This window comes from Chlamydotis macqueenii, chromosome 25 (genome assembly GCF_036417535.1).
Source record: "Chlamydotis macqueenii isolate bChlMac1 chromosome 25, bChlMac1.mat, whole genome shotgun sequence".
Lineage (NCBI taxonomy): Eukaryota > Metazoa > Chordata > Aves > Otidiformes > Otididae > Chlamydotis > Chlamydotis macqueenii.
The window spans coordinates 5,258,109-5,285,301 of NC_141580.1; the positions used below are offsets into that span (position 1 = coordinate 5,258,109).

At 51.0% G+C, this 27,193-nt stretch overlaps 1 protein-coding gene across 1 annotated transcript in view; it reads left to right on the forward strand.

Annotated features, from left to right (window-relative positions):
- The window catches only part of WNT3 (Wnt family member 3), a 49,120-nt gene that overhangs the window by 20,993 nt on the left and 934 nt on the right, over positions 1 to 27,193 (forward strand). The window contains exons 2-3 of the mRNA XM_086766575.1: positions 17,887 to 18,128; positions 26,508 to 26,773. Of these exons, the coding sequence (XP_086622701.1) occupies positions 17,887 to 18,128; positions 26,508 to 26,773 (508 nt within the window). The remainder of the gene's footprint in view (positions 1 to 17,886; positions 18,129 to 26,507; positions 26,774 to 27,193) is intronic.

Sequence of the window (27,193 nt, forward strand, 5' to 3'; positions counted from 1 at the left end):
CTGTCTTGCTAATGCAGCCCTCAGATGCAGTTGACCTTTTTCCCTGCACACACACACAAGGGACTCCTGTTCAAGTGGCTGCCCACCTGGATCCTCCAGTCCTCCTCTGCAAAGCTGCATTCTAGCAAGTCAGCCCCCAGCCTGTCCTGTTGCATGGGACTGTCCCACCCCAGAAGCAGGACTTTGCATTTGATTTTGTTGAGGGTCATGAGGCTCTCATCAACACATTTCCCACCCTGTTGATAGTATTCTTTCTGAATACCCGCCTTGTGCTCCAGCCCATCATGACCAGCTGCCAGCTAGACTTGGAGCCATGACAACTAGCCTTTTGGTCCAGTGGTCCACCCACCTTTCAGTCCATCTGTATAGTACGTATTTCATCTGTTTTTCTGTGGAGATACCATGGGAGATAATCTCAAAGGTCTTGCTAAAGCTGAGGTACATAACATCCACTGCTCTCCTCTCACCACAGAAAGCTGTCAGATTGATCAGGCACAATTTGTTTTTGGAAAATCCGTCCTGGCCGTTCCCAATCCTCCTCTTGTCCTTGATGTGCCTGAAAGGGGCTTCCAAGAGGATTTTCTCCATACAGCTGAAGGTATTGTTTCCCATGTCTAGCTGCTGAAGCTCGTGCTATTGGTGTGGCAGTTTTGTTCCACTTTTGCAAGATGCAACGTTAATCATATCTCCCCACTTCATGGGAGAAAGCAGAGCCAGCCCATCTTTGAGGGGGCCGTTCATGACCAGCAGGAATGTGACAAACCTAAACCATCTGAAGTGCATTTAGCAGTGTGAGCATAGACTTAGGGAACAGCACTGAACAGTGCTATTTCTCAGCAGTCCTACAAGCTTCTGTGGATGAGCAAAGAGGACTCCCAAACAGAAATGTCTCTTAACCTAGAAAAAGCCTGTAACGGTGCCTGTTCAAAACCCTTAGGAACAAGGGAAGCATCCATAGAAGGACAGCTGAGATGTCCTCAAAATACTATGGCCAATACTGGATATTGTAGGAGACAAGGAAAGGCACCATTTGTTCAAAGATTCAGGCTGGCCATCAGGAAACTCTTTTCTCAGGGAGGTGGCACAGCCCTGGGACAGGTTCCTGTGGAGGGAGGTGATTGGAGATTTACAAAATTCAGCTTGTCAAAACCATTGCTGACCTAGCCTAGTGTTGGTGGCTGTCCTGCTTCAAGTCAGGTTGGGCTGGAGCTTCCACAAGTCTGTTCCAGCCATCACTTCTGTGTTTCTTCACACCAGGGTATTGTGTTCTGTGCGCCATTCATTAGCCAGAAGCCCAGTTCTCCTGACACATGTTCCCCTGCCTGGACTAACAGAGACAACAAACAAGGCCAGGCACACTGCATCCACCTTTTAACATGAGATACACTCCTATTTGTTGTTTTCACCAGACACAAGTCCTAGACTCCACAAGTTGAGGGAGTACGGGAAGTTCTTAACTTGTGTTATAACAGTCAGACTACATGCTTCAATTGTTCCTTCTAATCTGTTAATTCAGAATTTTCTGGATGTTTTAGTATTCGTCTCTAGAGGTCATTTTAAACCATTTACCAAATGCTGTTCTAATTTGACAATCCTGCTGTACACACAGGTACTATCCTACACTACGTCATTGTCACAGAGAAATTAACATTAATTAATGCTGATTGCCTGAGTCATTTTATAATCACCTTCCTCCAGTCTTGGTATTTCTTGCTTTTCCATTTGCCGGTTTGGTCCCGAGCCTTCTCTGTCCTTATGACACTGCGGTGTCCAGCAGCACACCAACTCTGCCTCTATACAGAGCTGCTGGCAAGGAGGGGGTTTTCTTCTTGTTACGCTGTGTGATGAAAACTCCTGCGCACAAGTCATTAACAGCCAGCCTGTGCCTTGATCTTCCTTCTGTCTCTTCTTTGTGTGCTTGACACAAGCATCTGAATTTCATTCCTTCTTAAACTATCGGGACTTTGAGGCTCAACATAGACTTCTAACCATATCTAGACCATCTCTGGTGCTTCTTGGTGCTGCGCTCTTGCAGCTTTTGAAGAATTGCTAGTGTGGAATGATGGCTACTGAGTGATTCTGTGTGACTAGAGAATGGGTTTGTATTCATACGATGAGAAACATTTCTGAGGATCAGGAATTAATTTTCTTTCACTTAGGGCTCTTCTGACTCAAAAAAAAATGCAGCAGGAATTTAGCAGAAGTTGCAGATCTTCCTGCCATAGTCCTTCCTCAGTCATGGTGCGTAAGGTTCTCCATCCTCTTGTGAGAAATGAATGTCTGCTTCTCTGACAGGAGGTATCCAAAAAAAGAGCATGGATCTTTCTCAGATCTACACCACATCGCTGATGAGCTGTTGTTCCAGCACATACAGATGCCTGGACTGCTCTTAGAGAGTCAAGGCCACATACGCCTGGCTCCATGCTCCACAAGGGTCCATGTGAGCTAAGAGGAGACAACTAAAGTCCTGATCTAAGATACATCAGTCTCCCATACAAAGGGCTTTGCCTACCTGGAAAAAATGTGAAAGCAGCTGTGCAAACAGGGTGTGCAAGGCAAGACCCATGCTGGTAGCACACCTACAGTTTTGTAGCACACCTACAAGGGTGCCGTCTCCAGAGCAAATTACCTCTGGTAAGGATGGGGAATGGACAGAGGCAAAGTGTATGCAGCAAGCCTGTTATAGGTCAGCAAACTGATCCAGGTTTGGGCCAGGGACAATACTCTTTCCGTTGCTGAAGATGCTCCTGGCCCAGCTTGACACGCAGCTTGCTCTGGGCCGTGTAGCAGAATTTGTGTCTGTTCTTGAGCCATCAGGACTCAAAGCCCAGCTGAGACGATGAAAAAGGTGCTAAGATGACAGACCTTGCAGGGCGAGAGGGAACTCACCAGTCACCATGGGTGCTGGGAGCAGCTCCCAGGTTTCCTCTGATGTTTGCAGACCGTGGATGCTTCTGCAACATGAGCTGCAGGCAGAGCACTTGAAAAATGTTTAAAGCTGATTTCTTTACAAAGCTTGTTTGGATCAGAAAGGAACAGCAGATCCAGCAGAGGATGTGGGACCGAAAAAATAAATCTACAGGGGACAGTGGAACAGCAGAACAGCGCTCTTTAAATTTAAGTGCAATAGTTCAGCACCACAAGCCATCAGCATGCGTTGGGTGTTCAGTGCAGCCGTTTTGGGGAACCCAGTATCCTTCCTCCATCCGCTGCACTAGGGACACTGGGATTCGTGTGTGGGCTGCATAATGTTATTCCAAATTACTGAGCTGGCTTTAAACTTGTTACAGCAGAGTACTCCTGTGTTTTTCCATGTGCATCACTTGATAATTTAAGGACATCTTATCGAATGCTGATGGAGAGTTAATCTTTGTTTACAGAAGAAATAAGGAATATTTGTTTCCCAGAAGCCCCTCCTTACAGGGCAGCTGGATCCAAGCTCCTCTCACGCTGCCCAAGTGCATCCTCCTCCTTTTGTGCCTCTGTCAGTGCAGCCATGGTCGCTGCGTGCAGAGGGCCAGAAATCACAGCAAGACAACGGACCGTATGGGCTCTCCCTCTTCCGAACCCAGAGGACACGGGAAAAAAAAAATCCTCTTTGCAAAACAGGCAGGGTTGTCTACTGTGACCACTGAATTTGATCCTTTTACCCCAAGGGTGAGGAATTAATTTGTATTGGCTCAAACAATTCTTTTCAGAAAAGCACAGGCCGGATTTGAAGACACTCAATGTTAGAGAAGCTGCAACAAGTGTTGGACATTTGTCTTTTGTCTTTTCCTTTGAAACCTGTGCCTTTGCATTTTGCTGGTCTGAATTCCCACTCACCAGCCATTGTCTTGCCCTCTTCTGCTGGACAGAAAGTCTTAATCTTCCCCTTCTTCTCACTGTAGCTAAATAATCTCTCAGAAGTCTTTCCAATAGACTAATCAAACTGTCAACATAAGCCACTGCCTCAGCTCACTGCCATTGCTCTTTTGTCCCCTTTCCATGTTTAACATCCGATTTACAACAAGGAGGAGGCTTAAAACACTCCAGTTTCTGCACTAATGGCTGCAGCACCTTGTGCTCTTGACTGGATAAGACAGCACATACTTGGCCAGAACCCGACGAAGGCAGCAGAAGTACAAAACCATCCGTAATATGTCCAGGAGGGAAACTGTAAGCAACCCTCAGAGCCTGGGAGCTGAATAATCCAATTTCATAAACATGACCCTGTCCTCTTTTCCCCTCAGATGTCTTATTTAACTTTGCTGCATGTCAAAGGAGATGGTTGCATTCTCATGGAGATACCATTGTAGATGACGATGACTCACAGCCTACATGAGCTTCATTAAAGGCTGCATGGCTTCTACGTGAGCCATCTGCCGTTAGAGGAACGTCACATTGTCACCAGGCTTTGACATGCCCCAGTAGTACTTTTACCCTGCAGTCCTGAGTAGGCGACCCAGCAGGCATATCCAAATGGATGTCCTTTCGGGAAAGCTGCAAGCCGGGCATCAGCGGTATCGGCAGTGTCCGTGAGCTGCTGCCCATGGCTTTGGTCGATGCTAGGGAGTCATCATGCCTTAGAGCCTGTTTCCGGCTCAAGACTCATCTTGGAGCTGGCTGTTTCCTATCTCAGGTCATCCTACCTCCTGCCTTGGTACTGGGAGAAAAGTGAGATATTGTCATGGCAAGGGGAAAGATGGCAGCTGGGCAGTCACAGCCAGGTGGTGACCACCAGTAAGATCATTCTTGAAGAACTTTATCCTTTGGCATCCTCCACTTTCTTTTTGCTTTTCATTAGGCATTTCTGGGCTTTCCATGTTCCAAGTGCCATTGCAGTACCTAAGAGATGAATACTGGAGTTCAGATTAGGTGTCCTCGAGGGGTTTTACATTTCTTCAGCCAACACAGCTGATTTCCACCTGGGGAGAAGGCACTCAAAACAGCAAAGTCAGTTGAAAAATTCACCCCTCTCAGACGGGGGCAGACCTGCTACTCCATCTTTCTTCCCTTTGCCAGTACCTGGTCCTCCCTGCCAAGCACTCCGCCACCATTCACTCATGTCAGGTCTGGCCTCTCTTTTGATCAAAGCCAAAACCAATTTGACTTGCTAAATCATCAGAACGCTAACCCAGCAAAGCCAAAACTAGAGCCAGTGGCAGGGGGAACAGCTGAGTCTTGTGTAAGGAGGGCAGTGAGACATCCTGTTTTATTTTCTTGCTGCTCAGTTGCAGCCTGAACTCTAAAAACTGTGCAAAATAGTGGCAGAGTGGATGCAGGGATGTGGGTGATGCGTGGCAGGTTCATACGTAGGAGTGCAGCTCATGCCATGCCTACAGGACAAAAGGAGATAAGGAAAAAAATAGCATAAAACAAGAAGATTGAATTCATTTTATGTGCAAACCTTCTGCCCTTGGTCAGACCTTGGAGGTCTGCCCTAGGTCATTCTCTATCGCTGGCCTCCACGCGGTAAAGCCCACGTGCACGGCACTGCCTGGGACTCTAGGTTGGGTTTGTCTGATGCAGTCTGAGAAGTCCTTCCCTCACTCTCTGTGGAGCTTTTCTGGAGTGCAATACCTCTCCTCTATGGTAACTCTACATGGAACGGATCAATCGTGCCCCGTTGGAGCCTGTTTTTCACCACCAGTTACCCAGGAAGGCTGGGCTACAGCCACCTGGAGCTTACAGCGAAGTGAGGTGAACCCGGTCCCAGGGACAGGGAGAACAGGAGGTCCTGTCAGCCACACTCGGGTTAGGAGGAAAGCTAAAGAAATGAATGTTTTCTGAAACGCTGATGCTGAGTAACAACACCCAACACGTCCTGGCCCTTGCACCCATCTCATCACTCAGATGAACCTCCACCCACCAAAGCCACTTCTGGTCTTGGTCTGGACCTGTTTGTACTGGCAATATTTGAATTTCCCTGAAGTCTTTCACATCAAAGCACTTAAACTCTTCTGGTAGCAATCCCTGCGAGGCACCGATCCCTCCCAGGGCCCACAGACCTCACCGTTTCGGCCAGGCAGACCAAGCAGGGCATGAACAGCAGCACTGAAGTTCAGCCAGACTCAGGTCAATGGCAGCATCCTGCACATTTCAGAGCTGGGTGTTATTTTTCCATGGTCCTGTATGAAGAAGGATGCTTCTTGCAGATGAGGGCTGCCACCGCCAGCCGGCACAAGATGGGAACATGTCTCTGCAAATGAGTGTGAATTTGCTGCGTCCAGCCGGTAACAGCACTCGTGCATGTGTAAACCTGAGGTTGTTTTCTTCTTGTCAAAATACAGTCTGCTCGTTTGCCTTGGCAGCAAACACAAGGAACAACCAGGTGTCACTGAAATGCTGACCCAGAGCACGACAGTGCTGTAATTATTTTAGAGTTATTCACCAGCTCCTGTCTGTGCAGCTGTTGAGGTGCAGGAGTTTGCAGCCTTCACCGCTCTCCCATCGCCCTCCTCCTCAGTCCCAGGTTGTGTCCCATCCTCCTCACGCCGCCTCTGCCAGCACACTCCTGCATCGCTCCCAGAGCTGACGGTAATGCCACTGAGGAGATGGATGCTTCCCCTTTTGTCTCAAAATCAGAGCCTGTTGTACCAAGTCACAGCCGTGCTGGTGAGAAGGGACCCTTAGGGGTCTGTAGTCCAACCTCCCCTGGAACAGAGTCATCCCCAGGACCATCCCAGGGCGGCAAGGGCTTTGTCGAGCTGAACTCCATAAACTCCCATGGATGGAAACCCCCTCACTTTGCTGGGCACCTGGAAAGGGATTTTTTTTTTTTCTAATGCCCAACCTGAAATTCCAAGCCCCACTTCTTATAGCATCTTGCCCCTTGTTACAGCATCTGGTACTACTGGGAAAAGTTTGCCTCCGTGAGCTTTGCAACTGCCCCACAAGCAGTTGAAGGTGGTTGTCAGACACCCCTCAGCCTCTTTTCCTCCGTACTAAACCAGCCCAGCGCCCTCCACCTCTCCTGGCACACCACAGCCTCTCAACCCCTGGCCATCACGGCCACCTCTCCTGGGCACTGTCCACATCCCCGTTCACTAGCCGAGCTAAAGCTGGACGCAGAGTTCCCCATCTGGTGCCACCAACACCAAGAAGAGCGGACAATACCTTCCCTTGGTGTGCTGACCCCACACTGACATAGCCCAGTCAGGAGTTTGCCTTGATGTTGAGAGCAACCACTGATTTGGGTTCAAACTAGGCATGTTCAGCCATTTCATGGTTAAGAACTATGAGTGAACCTTGTACTAGGAAACAAACAGCCCCCAAAATATTCACATCATTTAATCAAGAGTTTAAAAAACATTTTAGTGGTGCAAGGTGAGGGCTTTGTGGAGCAGGGAAGATGTGTTGGTGATGCGTTGGGGAAGCTACACCGAGCATTGCTCAGCACAGCCAGGTGGAGGGTAGCACAGTCTTCTTGGGCAGGGTCATGTTAGCATGGAAACTGGATGGGTCTGGAGACCTGTGGATCAGGAATGGTTGTGGGATCAGAACCAGCAGTAAACGTGAGGGGCTTCACCCTGGAAGACCTGAATCGTTTTCACCACAGTGATGAAGACACCCTTTGCAGCTGGCCACTTTTGTCTTCTTTTCTGCACTTGCTCTTCTCCTTCTCAACCCCAAAACTCACTGAATCTTTGAGTGAGAACTCAACCACTCTCTGTACCTGCTCTGACTGACTGCAGCCCTTTGCCTCCTTCTGTTCCCACCAAAGGGTGGCTTCCTGGAGAGCTGTGCATCAGGGCGGTCAGTGGACTCCCTGCGCACTGTTTCGGCAGTTTCAGAGCACAGGGCTCCCTACAGCACCTACAACATCTTTGTTCAGGCCAGAACCAGGGGCACTGGTTCCTTCACACCCAGTGCTCATGGGTAAAGTCCCACGTTAGGAGGTGATCTAGATGGAGGATATGGAGTGGCAGTAAGTCAGTTCTTCCTAATGAAGATAGGTCTTTAGTCTGAGAGAGGAAGGATGAGTGCAAACAAGAGTCATAACCTCATAGGTAGAGCAGACCAGTCTTCAATGGGGAAAACACCTGGTTCCCAAACCCTCCGTGCTCAGAAGCAACTTTAGAAGGAGGTGGTCCCACCCCAGAATTACTGTCCCACTGCCTGACATCGCCTTCAGACACCAAAGTTTCCATCTCCTTGGCAGAGGTAGGATTCAGCCAAGCATCTCTCGTCTGCCATGCGCCCATCCCAACCCAAGTGTGTTCGGTGCAAGAGGACCCTGCTGCTGCTCAGGGCATCTGGGCTCAGCCTGGCACTGGTGCAAGCACCGTGTGAGCCCATGGGACTCAGCCCAGCAGACAGAATTTGGGGATTAGCGTCCTCTCACCATGCGGGTAGCAGCAGACATTATCTGGGATTTGAGATGGTAAATGTGGTGCAGATTATTCGGTAGGTCAGTGGGAGACTGAAGAAAACACATTTGAGGTTTAGACATTGAAAAACCTGACCACACCATTCATGTGTAACTCCTACTTTCAGCTAAGAAACTCTCTCATGACACAAGTCCTGAACAAATGTTTGGGGGTATGAGTGATGCATCTCCCATGCACCCCTATATGCCCGTAAACTTCACTAAATCTGCAGAATCTGGATGCGCTTTCTAAAGGGAATGAGGGAAACCACATCCCACTGACAACAGTGATTTTGTTGTTAGGGTGGAGGAAGAAGATGAAACAGGATGGCCCTCTTCAGGAGGGATGTTGTGTTGTTACTGGGCATCCTTTGGCAATTTTTTTAATGGTTGAAGTCACCGAGTGAGAAATACATCAAATGATGGCTCATATTCCCATGAGTGTAAACACTCACAGTGGCCCACCCGCACGGAGCAGGGCAAGTTCCTCCCAGCTCCCTCCTTCCAGCACTCACCTTGATGCTTCTTGGAGCCTCATCCCGCCTTTTCCCTTCTCTGGCTTCTCCCTTTTTGCCATATCACTGTACCCATTAACGTCCTTCCCATTCACATCACCCTGGGATTAAACGCTCAGAGCTTAAAGTAATCCAGCTTCTGCCAGCCCATCTACAGGATGAGCCTCTTCTTGCCTTCTGTCATCCCTCCACTCACTGGCACTTCATCTTCCTGCTGCAGTGTCTCTACCAGGCTCACCACCCTGCTTCCATGCCCAGTGAGCAATAATCTGGACAAGGCTTGTTGAGACCCCCGGGAACTGGCTGGGGACCCCCATCCCAGACACCTCAGAAGAAACTGGCCTCACCACTCCCATGAAACTGGCCTGGCACTGGCATCAGTAACCAAGCTGTGAGGCCAAGATCACCCGTTAAACTTTGAGCGACCAATGCAAGGCCCCTGGGAGGACCTCACTCCTTCCTTTTTCCAACAGATTTGCGGAGGGGACAATTTAACGAGGACTTTCCAGACGGCCACACAACCACTGCCGGCAGCTGCAGCCAAGTGGGCAGGGCAATCTGCCTCCCCAAACCTCGCTGAATTCAGCAAAGGGGGTGTTCAGCCCCCTTCAGCCAGGCAGACCCCCAAGCCTGGTCAGAGAAACGGCATGCTCCATCTCTCGGAGCTTCCCTTTGGAGCCTGCTGCCTGCTCAGTCCTGTTCTCTTCTTGTCTGCACCTCTCACTTCAACTGGGATCATAGAATCATAGAATGGTTTGGGTGGGAAGGGACCTTCAAAGCCAACCCAGCCCAACCCCCCTGCCAGGAGCAGGGACATCTCCAACCGGATCAGGTTGCTCACAGCCCCGGCCAACCTGGCCTGGAACATTTCCAGGGATGGGGCATCCACCGCCTCTCTGGGCAGCCTGGGCCAGTGCTCCACCACCCTCAGTGTAAAGATTTTTTCCTAATATCTGATCTAAATCTACCTCCCTCTGTTTTGAAACCATTACCTCTCATCCTGTCACACCAGGCCCTGCTGAACAGTCTCTCCCCACCTTTCCTGCAGCCCCCCTCAGGCACTGGGAGCCGCTCTCAGGTCTCCCCGGAGCCTCCTCTTCTCCAGGCTGAACAGCCCCAGCTCTCTCAGCCTGGCCTCACAGCAGAGCTGCTCCAGCCCTCTGATCATAGAATCATAGAATCATAGAATGGTTAGAGTTGGAAGGGACCTTCAAAGGTCATCTAGTCCAACGCCCCTGCAAGGAGCAGGGACATCCCCAACCAGATCAGGTTGCTCAGAGCCTCATCCAGCCTGACCTTGAATGTTTCCAGGGATGGGGCTTCCACCACCTCTCTGGACAACCTGTTCCAGTGTTCTACAACTCACATTGTAAAAAAAAATCATCTTTGTGGCCTCCTCTGGACCACAAAGATGGTCCACGTCCTTCTGATGATGGGGGCTCCAGAGCTGGATGCAGTATAGGCAGGGTACATGTACTGTCCAACCTCGGTACACTGATCAGAGGATCATTTCATTAAGTGCTTTCTCCTTGTTTCCTTCTGGAAAAAAAATCAACATTTCTCTACAAATGGAGCAGATCATTGACAAATTTCTAAGCGGCTGGTGCTATGTGCCCCTGAACAACACAGGCTGACCAACCCCGGTCTTTGCAAGGTCCTCCCACGGGGCACTGCCCCGCTGCTGGGACTGTCTCTCTGTCCTGTGGTGCATGGAGGAAGGACCAAGCCCTCCTGGAAGAGGTTGCTGGAGGAGGGCTCTGCAGCTGTAGGTAAGACACAGCTCACAAAGGGAGGTACCACTGGGTTGCATGGACAATAAATAAAAATCGCCCAGGACCTGGAGGAATTGAAACACCCTGAGCTGTCCCTCTGGGAGAGCTGTCAGAGGGATGCTTGACCTGTTTCTAAGCAGCTGCAAGTTTGGGAGTGATTCCTAGGTGAACTTTTGCCTTCGTGAAGGTTTCAGAAAGGTTTCTAGCCCTTAGGTGTGATTAAATTAAGGGAGAATCTTAATTGGACAGAATCTGGCCTTGCAGGCTGCTGAATTTTGTGCAGATCGTGCAATTCATACACGCTATTTAATGAGGTAGTTTTCAAACACACCAACTGGTAAAAAGCTCTCTTGTTCCAGAGGTCGCATCACATAAGTGTGTAAAGTACAGAGGCTTTCCATGCAGAAAAGCCCTACGCCCATGCTCATGCCCATGGGACTCGGCTTTGTCTGGGGCATCAGCCTCTAAAGCTTAGGCAGTTAAAGCTATTTAAAAAAAATAATAATAATTTTTTCACATCATCGGTGTGTTCTGCCGAGCACACTGATGACTGCAAAGCTTGGTGGAGAGTCTGTGGTAACGGCGATATCTCACACCAGGGACACAAGTACAGAAAAGCTCAAAACTCAAAACATGCTCAGTAGAGATGAAATAGTGGGTGATTTACGAGCAAAGGTCTGGGATTCATTAAAGCGACCCAGTTCCCTAGTAAACTGCAATGTTCCTCATTTGAATTCTGTCATCTTTTTGTCTGTTCTCCGTATTCAGTCAAGACCTGGCATTTCTCAGGCTCCTATGTGCATATATATTGCGTGCTTTGACTTGCAAAAATTTCCCTCTTGCTGCTCTTGATCTTCAGACAAACCCAAGAATTTCTGTCTTACCCTGTGCGCAAAGGGCTGCCGTCAGCAAATCGCAAGAATTAAAAGATATGAATATTACACCAGATATAAAATGCCTCAGAGGTCGCACAGCAGAACGGAGTTCGCAGCTGGAGGCACTTGTTTGCGAATACAGACAAAGTTGGGGTGCAATTCGTGATCTCTGAGCTTAAAATGAACCCCTGCCGCTGGGTGAAAATGCCTCGAGCGCTGCATCGGGCTGAGCCAGAGAGTTCAAAACGCTCCGTAACACAACGAACAGGGTCTGGCTGTCCCGTAGGGTTGGTCCTCATCCCGCACCTCTGCTTGCAGCAATTTTGCACAGCCCTTGGCTCACCTGGAACGCAAACATGTGACAGCGCTGGGAAGGGGAAAAGGGCAAAACTGGTGAGGGCTCAGAGGGGCGCATACAGCACTGAATGGAGAGAGTCAGCGTGAAAACGCCTGGCTCCCGATGTGAGTTTCAACGGATCACCCCTGGGCTGCTCAGCACTGCAGAGCCGCAGGACGCCAGCCTGTAACGTTGTCCGTTTTAAGCAGAACATGGCCCAGAATTGGAAAATGCCAAATATGTCTAAAAATAGTGTAATAAAAACCCTCCAGGCAGAGAAGGGTTTTTTCCAAGACAGCAGGCGGCTGAGATCCGAACTGTGATCTCATCCTCTCCTGCTGATTCACGGTTTTCCCAGTGCATGGTAGGAACTGCAGGGATGGATACGGGGCATTGAGAAGATGTCAGAGGGCACGGGCAGGACAGACTTGTGCCTTGTAGCATTACGCTGCGGTGATCTGAGTGGCTGTGGAGGAAATAACATGGTTTAAAAGAGTCTCATTGCTACCAGACCCTTGGAGCCCTCAAGGAGCGTTGCTGGCTGTGGCTCTCCAGGCATTTAGGAAGTCGTTGTTATTTAGTTGATGCTGAGATGGAGGGAGAAGGGAACAGCGTGGTGGCCCCCAGCACTTGCACGGCAGAGCGCTGAAGGGAGCCGGCTCTTGGCACAGGTCTGCTCTGGCTCCGAGACAGGAGGAAGCCAAAGGAGCTCTCAGTCTGTGAGTGTATGGCACTTACGGACCCACACGTCCCATCGGCTCAGCAGCTGCCGCGCCCTCCCTCCATCACCGGAGTCTTCATGACCAGCACATCACTCACAGTTGTGTTCTTCTGCAGGGATCTCCAGGTGTGCCAGGGGCTCCAGGGATGAAGATATAAGTTCTTTCTAAAAACTTTGTCAAGGGAAATGGCACAGTGGAGTAGAGGATCCACACAGCATGCCTGCATTTACGTGGGAGATCCCTCGGGAGAGGCATGAAAGAGCTGCAAAGTGGGAAGTCTCCATCTCCATGACACAAGAGGCACCCTCGGAGACACGCAGCTCCACAGCCCAGAGCTTTCCTGCCTGGCCTGTCGCAGGGCTGCTGGCGTCCTTCGTACAGTGGGAAAAAAGAAAAATGGCTCTTCAGATTCAGCTGCTTTCAGCTGCTGAGCCTAGAGCTAGAAAACTCCTCCTTAGCAGCACATCCCAGAAATCTTCTCCCTGCATGTCAAGTGAAAAGCTGCAGTACTGGCCACAGGCAGCACAGACACGACCCCACTTTGGGGCTCACTGGAAGTCACACCACAGTCCTCACACAAATGTCAATGTTTTCCAGGGCTGAGACAGGAAAAACCCAGGTTCCTCTTCATCCACCTGGGCTCCCAGGATTCATTAAAGATGGCAACAGGTTTATGGGATCGTAGAAGAAAGAGGAAGGGATGACGATACCGGATTGTTTCCCATTAGGCTGGTCCCGTCCTGGCACTTCACTTTCCCTTTTATTTCATCATCAAACTCGAATGTGGACCATGTCTGAGCAAACCCTTTGGGTCAGCCCCCACCGTGCCCTGCACCACATCAGCGGATGGACAAACCTCTTTCCAAGAAGCTGCTTCCTTGCCAGACAAGGAAGCCTTCAACCAGCGAAGCCTTCAACCCCCCCGCTCCGTAGGGGAGCGGCTCACCAAGGTTTGTCTCTGGCTGGTAAAACCCAGCTTGGATGGGCAGCCTGTGGTGCACAGCGCAGCCCAGTCCTGAGTGCTCCCGGCAATGCTGCTTCCAGTCTCCTGCAGAAAGAGAAGAAATGTCCTAGCAGCTTTTGCTCTCGCTGGCTGGAAACCTTTCCTGTGTTCGTCCTAAAAACTCCTTTTCATATGCTTTGACACAGTTCTAATCTGGCTAAATCCTGCTCCTTTCAAATGCGACTAGGCGTAATTTCTCTTGATACCATGTGTCTTTCCAACCAGTGTCCCAAAGAGAAGATGGGTTTCCTGGCCATCTCCGTAAGGAGGATGAAGCTCAGAGGGTGGGCACAGCACCCTCCATGCTGAGGCAATGCCAAGGTACAAGTCACCTCCTCAAGGATGCACCCACCAGTAATTGTAGAAAGAGGATCTGCACAAGGCCATTGCCTCCTAGGGCTTCAACAGCTCATCCCAGGCCAAGGGGAAGGACGGAAAGTCAACTGGAGAGTGCTGGATCCAGGGCTCTGCTATGTCTAGCGCTATCGGGTGGGAACAAAAAGAGTCACTGGCCTGACAGACAGTGTCGGGGCTCCTGAGAGATTTAAGGGATTAAGCAGAGCAAGAGAAAAGGGATTTCCCGTGCGTTTGCCATAGGCACTCATGCTCCTTGTGTTAGCACTGCACTCACGCACACACACACAAAAAAAGCCTACCTTTATGTGCACATCTGTCCGCTCACACTCGGACACGCAGCGATGAAAGGGAGCCTCCTGGCCAAGCAGAGACGTCTGGCTTTTGTGGCTCCTGCCCCTGAGCGCCTGTGCTGATGGGAAATGCATCCGTCGCCTTCTGCGGGCAGAGCTGGGGCAGCGGAGCAGGGGCATGAAGCGGCTATCTCCCTTTGAGACGATGGAAGCCAGAGAAACGTAAGCTCAGGCAGCGAGGAAGGATGCTAGCATGGAAAGAAAGACAGGGAAGCGTGGGGTCTGTTGCTCCTGCAGCTGGCAGCCTTGGAGATGTGCTTAAAAAATTGACCATGTCATCCCCCTTTCTCAAATTCAGCCTGTGGTACTTCCTCCCCTAACCTTTTTGCTTCTTCCCCATGAGCTCATGTGACTTCAGGCCACAAAGATGTGTCCCTGGGATCTCAGATCTGGACTTGAAATGGGTTTTGTTTCATCGTCACATCTCAACCACTCTATAGAGAAATCATCAGTCCCAGGGAACCAGGAGGTCAAAGCAGAGCTGCAGCACCGTAGCCACCGCGCCCTGACCAGCCTGGCTTCCCAGGACTTCTAGGTAGATGGGGACGATGGGCCAAGAGGAAAGAGGTTTTCTATATCTGCACAAGAAGGAACGGCAGTGGGGAAATCACAAATTAATTGACGTGAGAACAAAAATGAAAATTAGGTGGTGACTGGAGAGAAGGTGCTCTCAGTAATCATCAACAAGGAAAATTAAGAGCAGACACTTAGGAATTATGGTAACCTTGCAAAAGAGGAAGAAAGGGAAAAGGTTGGAAAGCTTGGAATGAGTCATCAGAAGCAGATGGATTCCTGAAGGCAGGTAAGGAACTTCACCAGCTGAATGTGCAACCACATGCGACCCAGAGCGGCCTCCCCCTCCCCAGGAGCCTCTCTCACCCAAGAGATCACAACGCCAGCCTCAGAACAGATGGACCAAAACTGACTGCACGTCTCTGGCCAGGCCTGCCAGGCAGGCAAGTCTGTCATGAGGTGGCTCCAGGGGTTAAAGAAGGGATTGACCAAGTCTGTGGTTGAATGGGAGGATGGATCATCCCAGGAGTTCCCCAGAACTTCGAGGGAAGTCCCAGCTCTTACTCCCTGGAGGCCACTGCTGCTTTCCGCAGGCTCCCTGGGGGACTGAACTGCTCATCCAGATAAAAAACTGGGACAGGTTTTACACTGGTAAAACCTGTATGGCACAATTAACCTGCATGCATGGCATGGTATGACGCTCGTGGCCAGCGCACCAGGCCAACTCTCCACCACCACTGCTGCTGGAGGCACATCCTTGCAAACTCTGATGCTGAATGTGAACTTCCCTTCCACCACAGTGCAAACTCCGGCAGGAGAACGTATCTCCCAGCATGCCACTCCCCGGAGGCTGAGTGTCTGCACGAGCAGGTGTCCGGAGAAACACAGCACGCTCACCTCCTGTTCCCTGCACTGCTGGCCTTGCTGGATGGAGAATGAAGTCAAGGTTGTTCTCAAATGTTGCTTGGAGCTGACCAGTCTTCCCAGCAGCACTCAGCTGCCTCCATCAGATTGCACTTGGTGGGAGCTGGAAGCGCAAAGCAGCTCTGGGAACCAGTCCTCGTGCACTGCCCGTTGCGCCGTGTTGGCTCCCAACCATCTCTGGTTGCCCCTCTTCTGCGTGTCCCATCCAAGGGCGAGAACCATGGAGTCAAAACGTTGCATGCAGTGCTATGGCCCCACTGTTGGGTAGGTGGGCAGAGAAACTGGTCTGAGAGATGGTTGAGCAGGGAGCCGTGGCAGAAGACAGCACTGGGGCAGCAAGTAGAGGCATGCGCTTCCCAGCCAGGGTGAGGGTCGGGTCTTCCTGTTGAGTGTCTTCAGCAGGTCCCCCAGGAATCCCTTTGTGTCCTACAATCATTAGTGTGCAATTAAGTCAACCAATTGCTGGTGTCAGCTCAGCATCCAGCCTGAGACTCCAGGCTGGATGAGCAGTTCAGGACAAGGGTGGTCACCCACACATCCCATAAGGCAGTGATAAGTCTGTCTGTGGAGGTTTGCAAATTCTAGGACAAAGTCCTGAGAAACCTAATCAAACTTGGAAACCAGCTCTGCTCTGAGCAGGAGGTTGAACTATAGGCCTCCTGAGGTCTCTCTCCCAGCTTGAATTAACCAACAACTATAAAATGACTGGTTAGCTCATGTGCAATCTTCAGGTGTGGGCAGGTGCGTTAGGAAAAAACACAACAAAACTGGGAGACGTGGTTGATACCCCAGATGGTTGAGCTGCCATTCAAGGGGACCTCTAAAGGCTGGGCAATGGGCAGACAGGAACGTCATGGAATTCAACCAAGGGACTCGAGGAGACATAACCTGGGGAGAAACAACCCCGCGCACCTGTAAAGGCTGAGGGCCAACCAGCTACAAAGCAGCGTAGAGAAAAAAACCTGGGGGTGCTGGTGGACAAAAATTTTAACACAAAGCTGCAATGTGCCATTAGGGCTGCACAAGGAAAAGCCTTTCCAGCAGGTAGAGGGAGGAGAGCCTTCCCCTCTGTGCAGCGCTGGCGAGGCCTCGTCTCACCAGTGTCCAACTGTGGACTCCCCAGTACGAGAGAAATATGGACACACTGAGCCAAAGCTTGTTCATATTTGCCTGCGCTAGCACGCGGGCTGTGGGCGTTCTGCACTGGAAGCAATCGTGTTCATCACTTCGCTCTGTTACAGAGCTGGCTGCTCATTCGTCCACATTGCACCACGTGTTCTGGAGGGCCACTGCAGGATGCTCTGGATCCTAAACAAGGCAGTAGCTGCAGGGCTGTCCTTGTTTGTGTGTAACAGCAGGTATCTCAGGGCTTCTTTGAGCAAATATTTGTCTTCACCTTTCAGCGACAATTTCTGGACAACTAAGCAATTTGACCCACTTATTTCATACTGGGCAAATGACAGGTCCCTGGACCAGTAGGAAAAGGTCCTCTCAAATCTCCCCTCCAGCACCTTCACCATATACCAACACATCTGCCCAACCCACAGCTACAGCTAGAGGCTGATGTCCATCAGGGTGGCACTGTGGTGGTTCAGTCTCTGATGGAACTATCTGCACAGGTGTCAAGACAGCCTGGGATGCGTGGCATTGACGTGCCTGAGCCCAGAGCAGCCCCCCTCCAGTACATGGCGATCCCTCTGCTGATGAACTGGATAGGACACTTCCCACTTTGGCCACAATTCAGAAGCTCTCACATCTGTGTCTCCTGACAGCTGAGATGCCCCACGGTATTTGCCAGCCTCCAGGTGTTGCTCCCCCAGATACAGCCCCTTGCAGTTCCTTTGCCAGATCCCCCAGCCCCACGGGGATGACTCAGATACTTGGGAGTATGCTGAATGGCTCCAGGGGCCTCCAGGTAGGGAGCTGAGACCCTCCCTCTGTGCCCACAACTGACCAAGGTGTCTTCAGGCGTGAAAGCCATTTTCACATCACTGCTGTTCAGTAGGAAGTCTCTTGTTTTCTTATGATATCCTTCTTTTTCAGTACTTTGTCTCCCTGAACTATCAGTTCACCTTGGCTCATCGAATTCCCCCTGGGATGGTCACGGGGGCAGGACCAGTAGTGTCAGCTGGTTTCCCAGCCCTCACGCTGTCCTCTCTCCCTTGCAGGTCCCTTGCACTAGGTCAGCAGTACAGCTCCCTGGGGTCCCAGCCCATCCTCTGTGGCTCCATCCCTGGCCTCGTCCCCAAGCAGCTCCGCTTCTGCCGCAACTACATTGAGATCATGCCCAGTGTGGCCGAGGGGGTGAAGCTGGGCATCCAGGAGTGCCAACACCAGTTCCGGGGTCGCCGCTGGAACTGCACCACCATCGACGACAGCCTGGCCATCTTCGGGCCGGTCCTGGACAAAGGTAAAGAGCAAAGTCCCGGCGTTGTGGGGGAATGGGTTTGCCAGAGTGGGTAGAGCTGTCACATCTCCACTTGTCTTTTGGACATGCCATGAATGTCCTACTGGGAACACACTGGGGAAAGAGTCTGATGTCCTAGCTTTCAACCGTCATTTCTCCAACTTCTTTTCTGGGTTTTTTGTTTTTTTTTTTTTTGGTGTGTTAAAGATAATGTTATCTTTAATGTTATCTGTTAAAGACAGATAATGTCTTGGTTTCACTGCTTCATAAATGCAACCAAAGCCATGTCTGAAGCTTAGCTTCATTCATATCGACACGCACTGAGTCTCTGCAGCCCAGTGAAGTCTGTTTATTGAAAAATAAATTATTCTTTTCAGCAACACTTTGGAAATGGGAATTTTATGGTACGGCCTTTAAGGAATGCGAGAAGTTAGGGTTTAAAGCTAGGACATTAGACTATTTCCCAGTGGTCTCCTGGAGTGTGTGTATCTCCTGGTGAAACTTTCTTATAAAGCTATAATATTCTGCATAGAAACAGTTTATGATTTGTTTTTCAAAATTCAGCCTTCCAAAAATGGGACAGTTTCCTGGAACACCAGTAGCTTATTTCAGTGAAAATTACTCATTTGGGTTAAAGTGCGACTCTTTGCAGAAATCAGGATTGTAAAGTCACTTCAGAGCGCGAATAGAGACCTTGAGGTTCAATTTCCTCTGTTTTTGCAGGATGTATTTTGGGGTAGCTGCTGTATTTACTATCAACTAACCTGTTACCAAGGCTTGCCGCGCTGTCACTTGCTGCCTAATGAAAGTGTGTCCTAAACTTCAGCACTTACAGGATCAGAAAGTTTTAATTTTCTTAAAAACTATCATAAAAAACAATCATAAAAATTTTATGCACATTATGAATTGTTGTAGCATTCAGGCACAGAAAATCTCTCACCACCACTTCTGTCAGCGTGAGAGCACTTAAAAACCAAATTTGAACCGTACTCCCTGTAACGAGCACGCTGAACCTTGAATTTATGAAGAATATTTTAAGATTCTTCCAGCTGCAGGGACTAGAGCAAAACCTCAGGTGTGGACATGCCTCAACGTTTCCGTGCACTCCGAGCTGACAAAGTAAAATATCGCTCACAGCTCTGAAGCTCTTCTGACAGATGGGGAATTACTGAGCGTTTGTGACACAGCTTTCCTGCGCAAACCGTGATGCCCCAACAGCCTCCCCGTCAGCACGGCCAGACAACTGGCTTGAGAAATGCGTTTGTGCTCACGTCTCACTAACCTGTAAGTAGAGCAGTCACAAACAAACAGTATCGTCTGCAGACAACGACACATCAAAGGCCAACCCATCTGACTGTGGTTATTATTCACATTTTTTAAATGTGCGGACGTCTTCTCACTGCTGCCTCGAGAATTAATGAGCGGAGAAGGGATGGGACTCATTTCACCTGTGTAGCAACCAGTAACACCAGGAAATCCTTCGCGATTCCCAAAGTTTGCAGCGTGAGCATCCGCAGGGATAAACAGAACCCTTTCAGCCACTGCTTTCTCAGCTGCAGGAAGAGACAACACTTGCAGTGACAAAGCTTTTGTCCTGCCCTGGGAGGTCTCATTAGCTGTGGTGAATCCAGGGACCAACACTGCTTGTCCGTGCCGAGGGGGCTGTGCGTAGGGCTGCTGGGCACTCCTGTTGCCTCCGCAGCATCGCCTCCTCCCAGGCTGTTGTCCCAGTGCAGCTGCAACAGAAATCAGGAGTTTTGAGCCCATAACCTGGAACTGCTGGAGGGGAGGAAGGCTCTGCAGAGGGATCTGGACAGGCTGGACCGATGGGCTGAGGTGAACTGGATGGGGGTTCAACAAGGCCAAGTGTCGGGTCCTGCACTTCGGTCACAACAACCCCATGCAGTTCTACAGCTTGGGGAAGGGTGGCTGGAAAGCTGCCCGGCGGAAAGGGACCCGAGGGTGCTGGTAGACAGTCGGCTGAACATGAGCCAGCAGTGTGCCCAGGTGGCCAAGAAGGCCAACAGCATTCTGGCTTCTATCAGGAACAGGGTGGCCAGCAGGAGTAGGGAAGTGATCATCCCCCTGTACTCAGCACTGGTGTGGTCACACCGTGAACACTGTGCGGTTTTGGGCCCCTCAGCACAAGGACGTTGAGGTGCTGCAGTGCATCCAGAGAAGGGCAACGAAGCTGGTGAGGGGTCTGGAGAACAAGGCGTATGAGGAGCAGCTGAGGGAACTGGGGTTGTTCAGTCTGGAGAAGAGGAGGCTGAGGGGAGACCTCATTGCTCTCTACAACTGCCTGAGAGGAGGCTGTAGGGAGGTGGGTGTTGGTCTCTTCTCCCAAGTAATGAGCAATAGGACAAGAAGAAATGGCCTCAAGTTGCAGCAGGGAAGTTTAGGTTGGATATTGGGAAACACTTCTTTACTGGAAGAGTGGTCAGGCACTGGAACAGGCTGCCCAGGGAAGTGGTGGAGTCCCCATCCCTGGAGGTGTTGAAAGAACGTGTAGATGTGGCACTGGGAGACATGGTTTAGTAGACATGGTGGTGTTGGGTTGATGGTTGGACTTGATGATCTTGGAGGTCTCTTTCAACCTTAAAGATTCTGTGATTCTATGATATCTGCGATCGTTGCCAGATGTGTGTTTTACGCATGGCCAAGCCCTGAGCATCTGTGGCAGCTCTTGCTGTGTTCACTTCTCACTGGCTTCCAGGACGCATGGAGGGGTGTAACCCCAGAAACTAAGAATCATTAATTAATAGCAAGACTCAAAATAAGACGACAATCACTCTTGCAGTTTGCACTCTGCTGTAGGCCAGTAGGCATTAAATGCCAAGCCCAAGACAGACAGCACTTAAGCTGTGATAACTACCTGGATGAAATCACCGCTGAGTAATCTCATCTGCTGCTCCCTTAGGTAGATGGAAGCTATTTTGGAAAAAACTTCAAAGGTGTAGCTCTCACTACAACAGCATGGAAAATCATTTCTAAAACAGCTTGAAAAGAAGTTGAGGATAATTTTATTTTAAAGAAGCTGCAAAAATGTTAATCGCAGTTGCTCCCATTCAAGCAGAGCTTAGTCTGAAGGGCAATGCCGTGTGGGAAATTGCTGTGCTTCGGCCGTGCAGACCTTCTCGCGGCTGCTCCTTCTGGGCGCATCATCCAGGCTTCGAGCAAACACAGCACAGCGAGACCCCCGGGGCACCGAAGCGTTCCCGCTCGGGGGCTGCCGAACACCAACCCTCGCTAAGGGCTCGGCCTAGGCCGACCTGATCTCTCCCCATGGCCCCTGCTCGAAATTCAGACTCACGAGGTTTTTGCCATAAAATGTGTGGCAGCCGTAGCTGGTGAGGCTTTGGTTTCCTAGGGCCACTGATTATCTTCCTGAGAGTTTTCTTTTTTGTATGTCTTTTTTTCTAACCTGGACTATGAAAAAAAAAAAACAAAAACCCAACAGCCAACCCCAGAGTGTGGGGTAAGATCATGTTTTTACAAGCAAATTCTCCAAGATGATTTATACTGCAGGTGTGCAGTCTGGGACAACAAGGGAGGAAAAACCTGCTTTCCCCCCTTCTCTCTTCTCCCTCCCTTCTCTTTTCAAAATAAGGTCAGTTTTTATTGAAAGACAACGTCTCTTCCAGCCAAGTCCCACCTCAAAGCCAAGGCTGAGCCAACAGCCAGGTTGCTGCTGCTCTGGGAGGGCGAGCTATTGCCATTTTCTGCATCAGTGAAGAAGTCTGGGATTTTGGCTAAAGCGCAGTGCCCAGAAAGAGCTGGCTGCGAGTGCATGAGGCAGGAAGGGCCCACAGGCATCTGGAGATCGACTCCTGGGTCGGAGAAGAGGTCTCTGAGCCGCCGACAGGACCGGATCTGCAGGAGCGGGTTTGGCAGGAGCCTTAGCAAGCTCATACATTTCACCACATCTTGAGCGACGGGGGAACCACTCTTCCCCTGCCTCCTCACACCGCGGCTGCCCTTTGCTTGCTCTCCTTCTCCAGGAAGACGCCGCTGGTTCTCCAGAAAGGTTCTCCTCTGTCACAATCGGGCTCAAGCCTCTTGCCAGCAGCGCCAGCGTGCCAGCATCGCCAGCGTGCCAGCATCTCGTGAGGAGCCAGGTGCAGAGAAGGCAGCTGGGCCAGGGCTGCCTTCGGGGGTCCTTGTGTGTTGGGCTAAGCCCCTGACACAAGCTGTGAAAAGGCAGACCCGCACCAAGATAACCCATGGCTTTTCTCAGCCATGACACTTGCAGTCATTTGCATCTAAACAGGGGTGTGTGGGATCAGGAGCCGTCTTGATATAAACTCAACAGCTTAACGGGAGGGGGAGGGAAAGGAGAGAGGGAGAGAGAAAAATAAGCTTATAGCGATGAGAAAGAGCTAAGCTTCCTCCCCTACTGTGAGGCAGGGCGAGCGATACCATCCCGGCGCCGCAGTCGTTTCAAATCGCTGCAGCATTCACACGCCCTTTAGCCATTCTGATCCAGTGGCGGGGGGCTGGGGAGAGCCATCAATAGGGATTTCCCAGCCGGGCTGGCGGGATTGGAGGGTGACGGCAGGACAGGGGAACATTGCCCCGTTGCTACGGGGTGCTCCTGGGGAATGCCAGTGCTCTGTGCCGTGGGTACGCTGGCCGGCGGAAACATTCTGCATTATGCTGGTAATACAGTGTGACACCGCGGGAACAATGGCAAATTGAGTGTCCCAGCAGGTAACGGGCCTGGCTGGGAGACAGTCGCAGTGGTGCACTGTCAAGACGGCTCTAATCCTCCCTCACCAGCCCCTCCCCTGGTTCTGGGAACGCTGCTCCCGCATTTCATCTCTGGGAAATTCTCCCGGCTCCTCGCCCAGACCCAGGGGAGAATTTCAAGGCGAGGCGTTTGTGTTTGCAGCTCAGTCCCCCGCCCCTGCCCCGGCGTCGTGCGGAGAGCTGGCCGGGCAGACGCAGGGGCGCGAGGGGCGGCGGGGGGCAGCCGCAAGAGGGGTGCAGCCCCCTGGGGCGGCTCGCATCGCGCTCTACCCGGCCGCCGCGGCGTCGGCCCCAGCTTGGCTCCCATCCCAGCATCCGCCCGCTGCACAGGGAGACTCACAAAACGTGCAGCAGCTCTCCATCACATGCTCATCGCTTTTTCACACGGACGGAAAGCAAAGGCACGTCGGCAAGGAGAGCGGCTCGTGTCCTCCCCCTCTGCCCCTGTCCTGGTCCGAGGCCAGAAGGGCTCGCTGGCTCCTCTGATCTGAGGCCACCCAAATCGCCTTTGTCCAGCTGAAATATCCTGTTGGAGCGGTGATCTTCAACCTGCGGCCACTAGCACCCAGTGGTCCCAGTATAAGCAGCTGGTGAAAGATTCTAAGGAAAACCTCGGCAGGTAGAGGCTGGGTCTCTGCTGGTGTATGAAGGTGGGATGGGCAAGGAGGGAAGAGCTTGAATTAAAAGAAAGTAAAAACCACAGTGCAGTCCCACCGGCAAAGACAGGACTGAGCAGCTCTGGTTTAGGATCACATTTGGCATCTACATGCAAGTTCCCCACGCTGCAGTAGAGAGATGTGCGTTTCCGCAGCTGGCAGGTACCCAAGAGCTGCCTTTTCCGATAGCCTACAAGGGATGAAATAAGCTCAGTTCGAGACGTCCAATTTTTGGAAGCTAGACCTCACCTCTGCAGAGAAGACTGCAGGCCAAGGTGCAAGACCTGGTGCAGCGAAGACCTCCCAGGGCATGAGGCAAGAGCAGGTGAGGGATGCACAGGGCAGCTGAGAAGATGGTTCGTGGCTCCTGCTCCGGGAGGAGGGGACAGTCTCTAAGATCATCACTGGTCTGAGCCAGCAGAAAATTCTGGTTTCATCCCACATCCCCTGACAACTGCCTGGATCATTTGGTCAAGCGACACCCCCAAGGCAGCTGGAAACACCTCCTGCACCGCACCCAGAGCACCATTCACCAGCAGTGGTACCCCAGCCACCGCCGTCCCTGGATTGACTCCAACATCTGCGCTGAATTCCGAGACCTAAAGTCTCCGTCTGTATAAGACGACACGCAGGGTTAAAGCACCCTGGTGTCGTTCACCAGGGTGCTGCACTTAGGCAGACTGTGGCACACCGAGCACGGTTCAGCTTGAGAGGGTCTGACCAAAAGATGTCCCCAGGGAGAAAGTTGACCGAGATATTTTGGCTGTGCTTGGGAAAGCCTGTGTTCAGTACAGCCTCTCAAAGTCAACGGTCAAACTCCTGTTGATTTCAAAATGAGTAGAAATAGGACAACACTGTCCGCTTAAAAAAAAAAAAAATACATAAAAAAATAAAAAAGAAAGCTTTAAAAACATCCTGAGCACAGCCCTGCAGCTGAACAGCCAGGACACTGCTGCAAGAATCCAGGCGTCCAAGTCCAGGGAGCAAAGTCTCCATCGCTGTGCTGAGCAGAGAAGCACACCGGGGACCTGCCGGTCTGCGTCCTAAGGCTGGAGATCTGTCTGAGCTGTTCCGAGCTGTGGCAGGACTTGCTCTCCTTCAGCCCCAGAAGGTCCTCAGCCGGAAGGGAGGCTTTGCTTCTCCTCACCCTTCAGGAGAGAGGAACCGAACCCAGGAACAGAGGCAGAGATGGGCAGCCGGGCTGATGAGCGTAACAGACATTTTACAGAAAGACTTAACAGAGAATGCTCTTTGAGGATGGTAAAATGGAGGTTTGGCAAGCACAATGAATTAAATACAGGGACCACGAAAAGCCACTCGAAGATTAAAGTCAATGTGAGCACAGGAACAAAGGATATAAACTGGCTGAGCTTTAATTTGGGTTGAAATTCAAAGAAGTGAGTAATTGTCCTGCTTTCCAACCAGTGGAAGAGCCATCAGGAGGAATACCAGCAAAATACAAGCTGAGTTTGGAGTATGTCACAACTTCTTCAGCAACCTCCTGAAGAGCTGACCTACCAAGATATCTGATGCAGGAAATACCCTTCCAGTTTGACAGTGTATTGTCCGCTTACAGACAGAGTGCAAGACTCCCAGAAACCTGACCTTGACTCACAGACCTCACAGTAGGAAAATGCCTCCATATCAAGTGAACAACGTCATCTTCTTTTGCATTCTCTAAAGCTAGGTCTAGGTCTTCTCACAGTATCGTTATTTGGTTCTTCCAACATCTCAGAAGTTTCCTCTGGTTGTAGCAGGCCAAGAACATCTCTCCTGATGGTTCCGTGCCAGCTGCTGCTTGGGGTGTGCTGCTCAGAACAGCCACCCAGGCTGCATCTCAGGGTACCTTCAACACTGGGCTTTGGTCACTTCTGTCCACAACAACCCCGAGTAAGATGTTCCTTGTGTTTACGGCAGCCGCCACTGAGCAAGGAAGGACCAGGATGCTCAGGCAGAGGGTACTGCAGTGTGCGGGGCTGCTGGAGGGGTTTTGGTTCATGATGAAGACTCCAGGTCAGGGCCCCACAAAATGACCAGAGAAGGGAAGGGCTTAAAAGTTGCCCTGCCATGGTCATGGGTGGAAGAGGTGACGGACAGAGATGCTTCAGTTCAGCAAACCCATTGCACTTTCATCTTCACGTGGATTTTCTCTTTTGTCTCCACCTCCTGCCCAGCTATCTTTGTTCCACACATGCTCCCATTCCCAGCTCCCAGTCCACCCAGGCATCCTGGGAAACGTACTTCACCCTTTCTTCAGCATTCAGTGCTTTCAGGACTTTCTCCAACTTTGCTCCTCCGGGCCTGTCAAAATTCACTCCCCGCAGCCGTGAACCTGGAGCACACCAACAGTCAAAGACAAGGCTTGAGCTTCGTCTGCTTTGATTTCCTCCAGGACTGTTCAATAATTAATGACCAACTTCAGAGTTACCTTCACACCGTCAGCTGGTTTTATTCCACTGCTGTGCAGTCACCAGACATAGGTCAGTCCAGATAATTTAACAGCGACTGCTAGCTCTGAGGCTTTGTTCTGCCATTGCCCATCCTGTATCATCTGTACCTCTTCCCTTTTCAGCATGTGTATGAGCGTCATCTCCCCTTCCACTAACTCCAGGCACGGAGTCCCTCTGGGTTTCCAGACCAGGAATTTCTCCGGTATCTCTCTTCTGAGGTCCTCCAAGCTCTGAGGTTTTGTTTCCACAGGGGCACCCGCGCGGGATCAAATCCTGCACGCGTTGTACTGGGGGAAATGCTGCGCTCGATGCATAGAGCTGGAGTCACATTTCTCTCCCCCTTACTCCTGCCTGCGTGCTTCAAGGGGCTGTGCCAGCAGCACCTGATTCAGAAAACGTTCATTAAAAAAATAATAAAATAATTTTTTGCTTTTTAATGAGATTTAGATGATGCTGAAGGAGGTTGGGTTGTGAAGGAGAACAGTGCTGCTTTGACTGGTAATCCCATGGATTCTGTTTATTCGCAGCCACGCGAGAGTCTGCCTTTGTCCATGCCATCGCGTCGGCAGGGGTGGCCTTCGCAGTAACCCGCTCCTGTGCTGAGGGCACGTCCACCATCTGCGGCTGCGACTCCCACCACAAAGGACCTCCAGGAGACGGCTGGAAATGGGGAGGGTGCAGTGAGGACGCCGACTTCGGCGTGCTGGTGTCCCGGGAATTTGCAGATGCCCGCGAGAACCGGCCAGACGCCCGCTCAGCCATGAATAGACACAACAACGAGGCCGGCAGGACGGTGAGTGCTCAGCGGGCCCAGAGGTCATCCATGCCTGCACAGACAGCCCAGTCTGGCTCCCCCTGACATAACAGGACCAGGCAGGAACATTCTAGAATTATTTTCCAGGGCACATCATCTCCACTCACTCCAAACAGATGGGTGGGGGTGAAGAAGAACTAAAACGTGCTTTGCTTCCAACGCAAACATCTCCCAAGGCAGCGTGTAGAACCCCAACTCAGCTGCCCGAGACCCCAGGTCAACAGTGAAGAGGACTTTCCTCCCAAGCTACTCCTTCCTGTGTACTCTCTGTTGTAACACTGTCCCCCCCAGTGATTTGTTGGAGTAGATGGTTGTTGTAGGTCCCTTCCAATTGAAATATTCTATTCTGTCCTTGCTGTCAGCAGGTCCCTGGGCCACAGGTACCTTAGATTCACAATT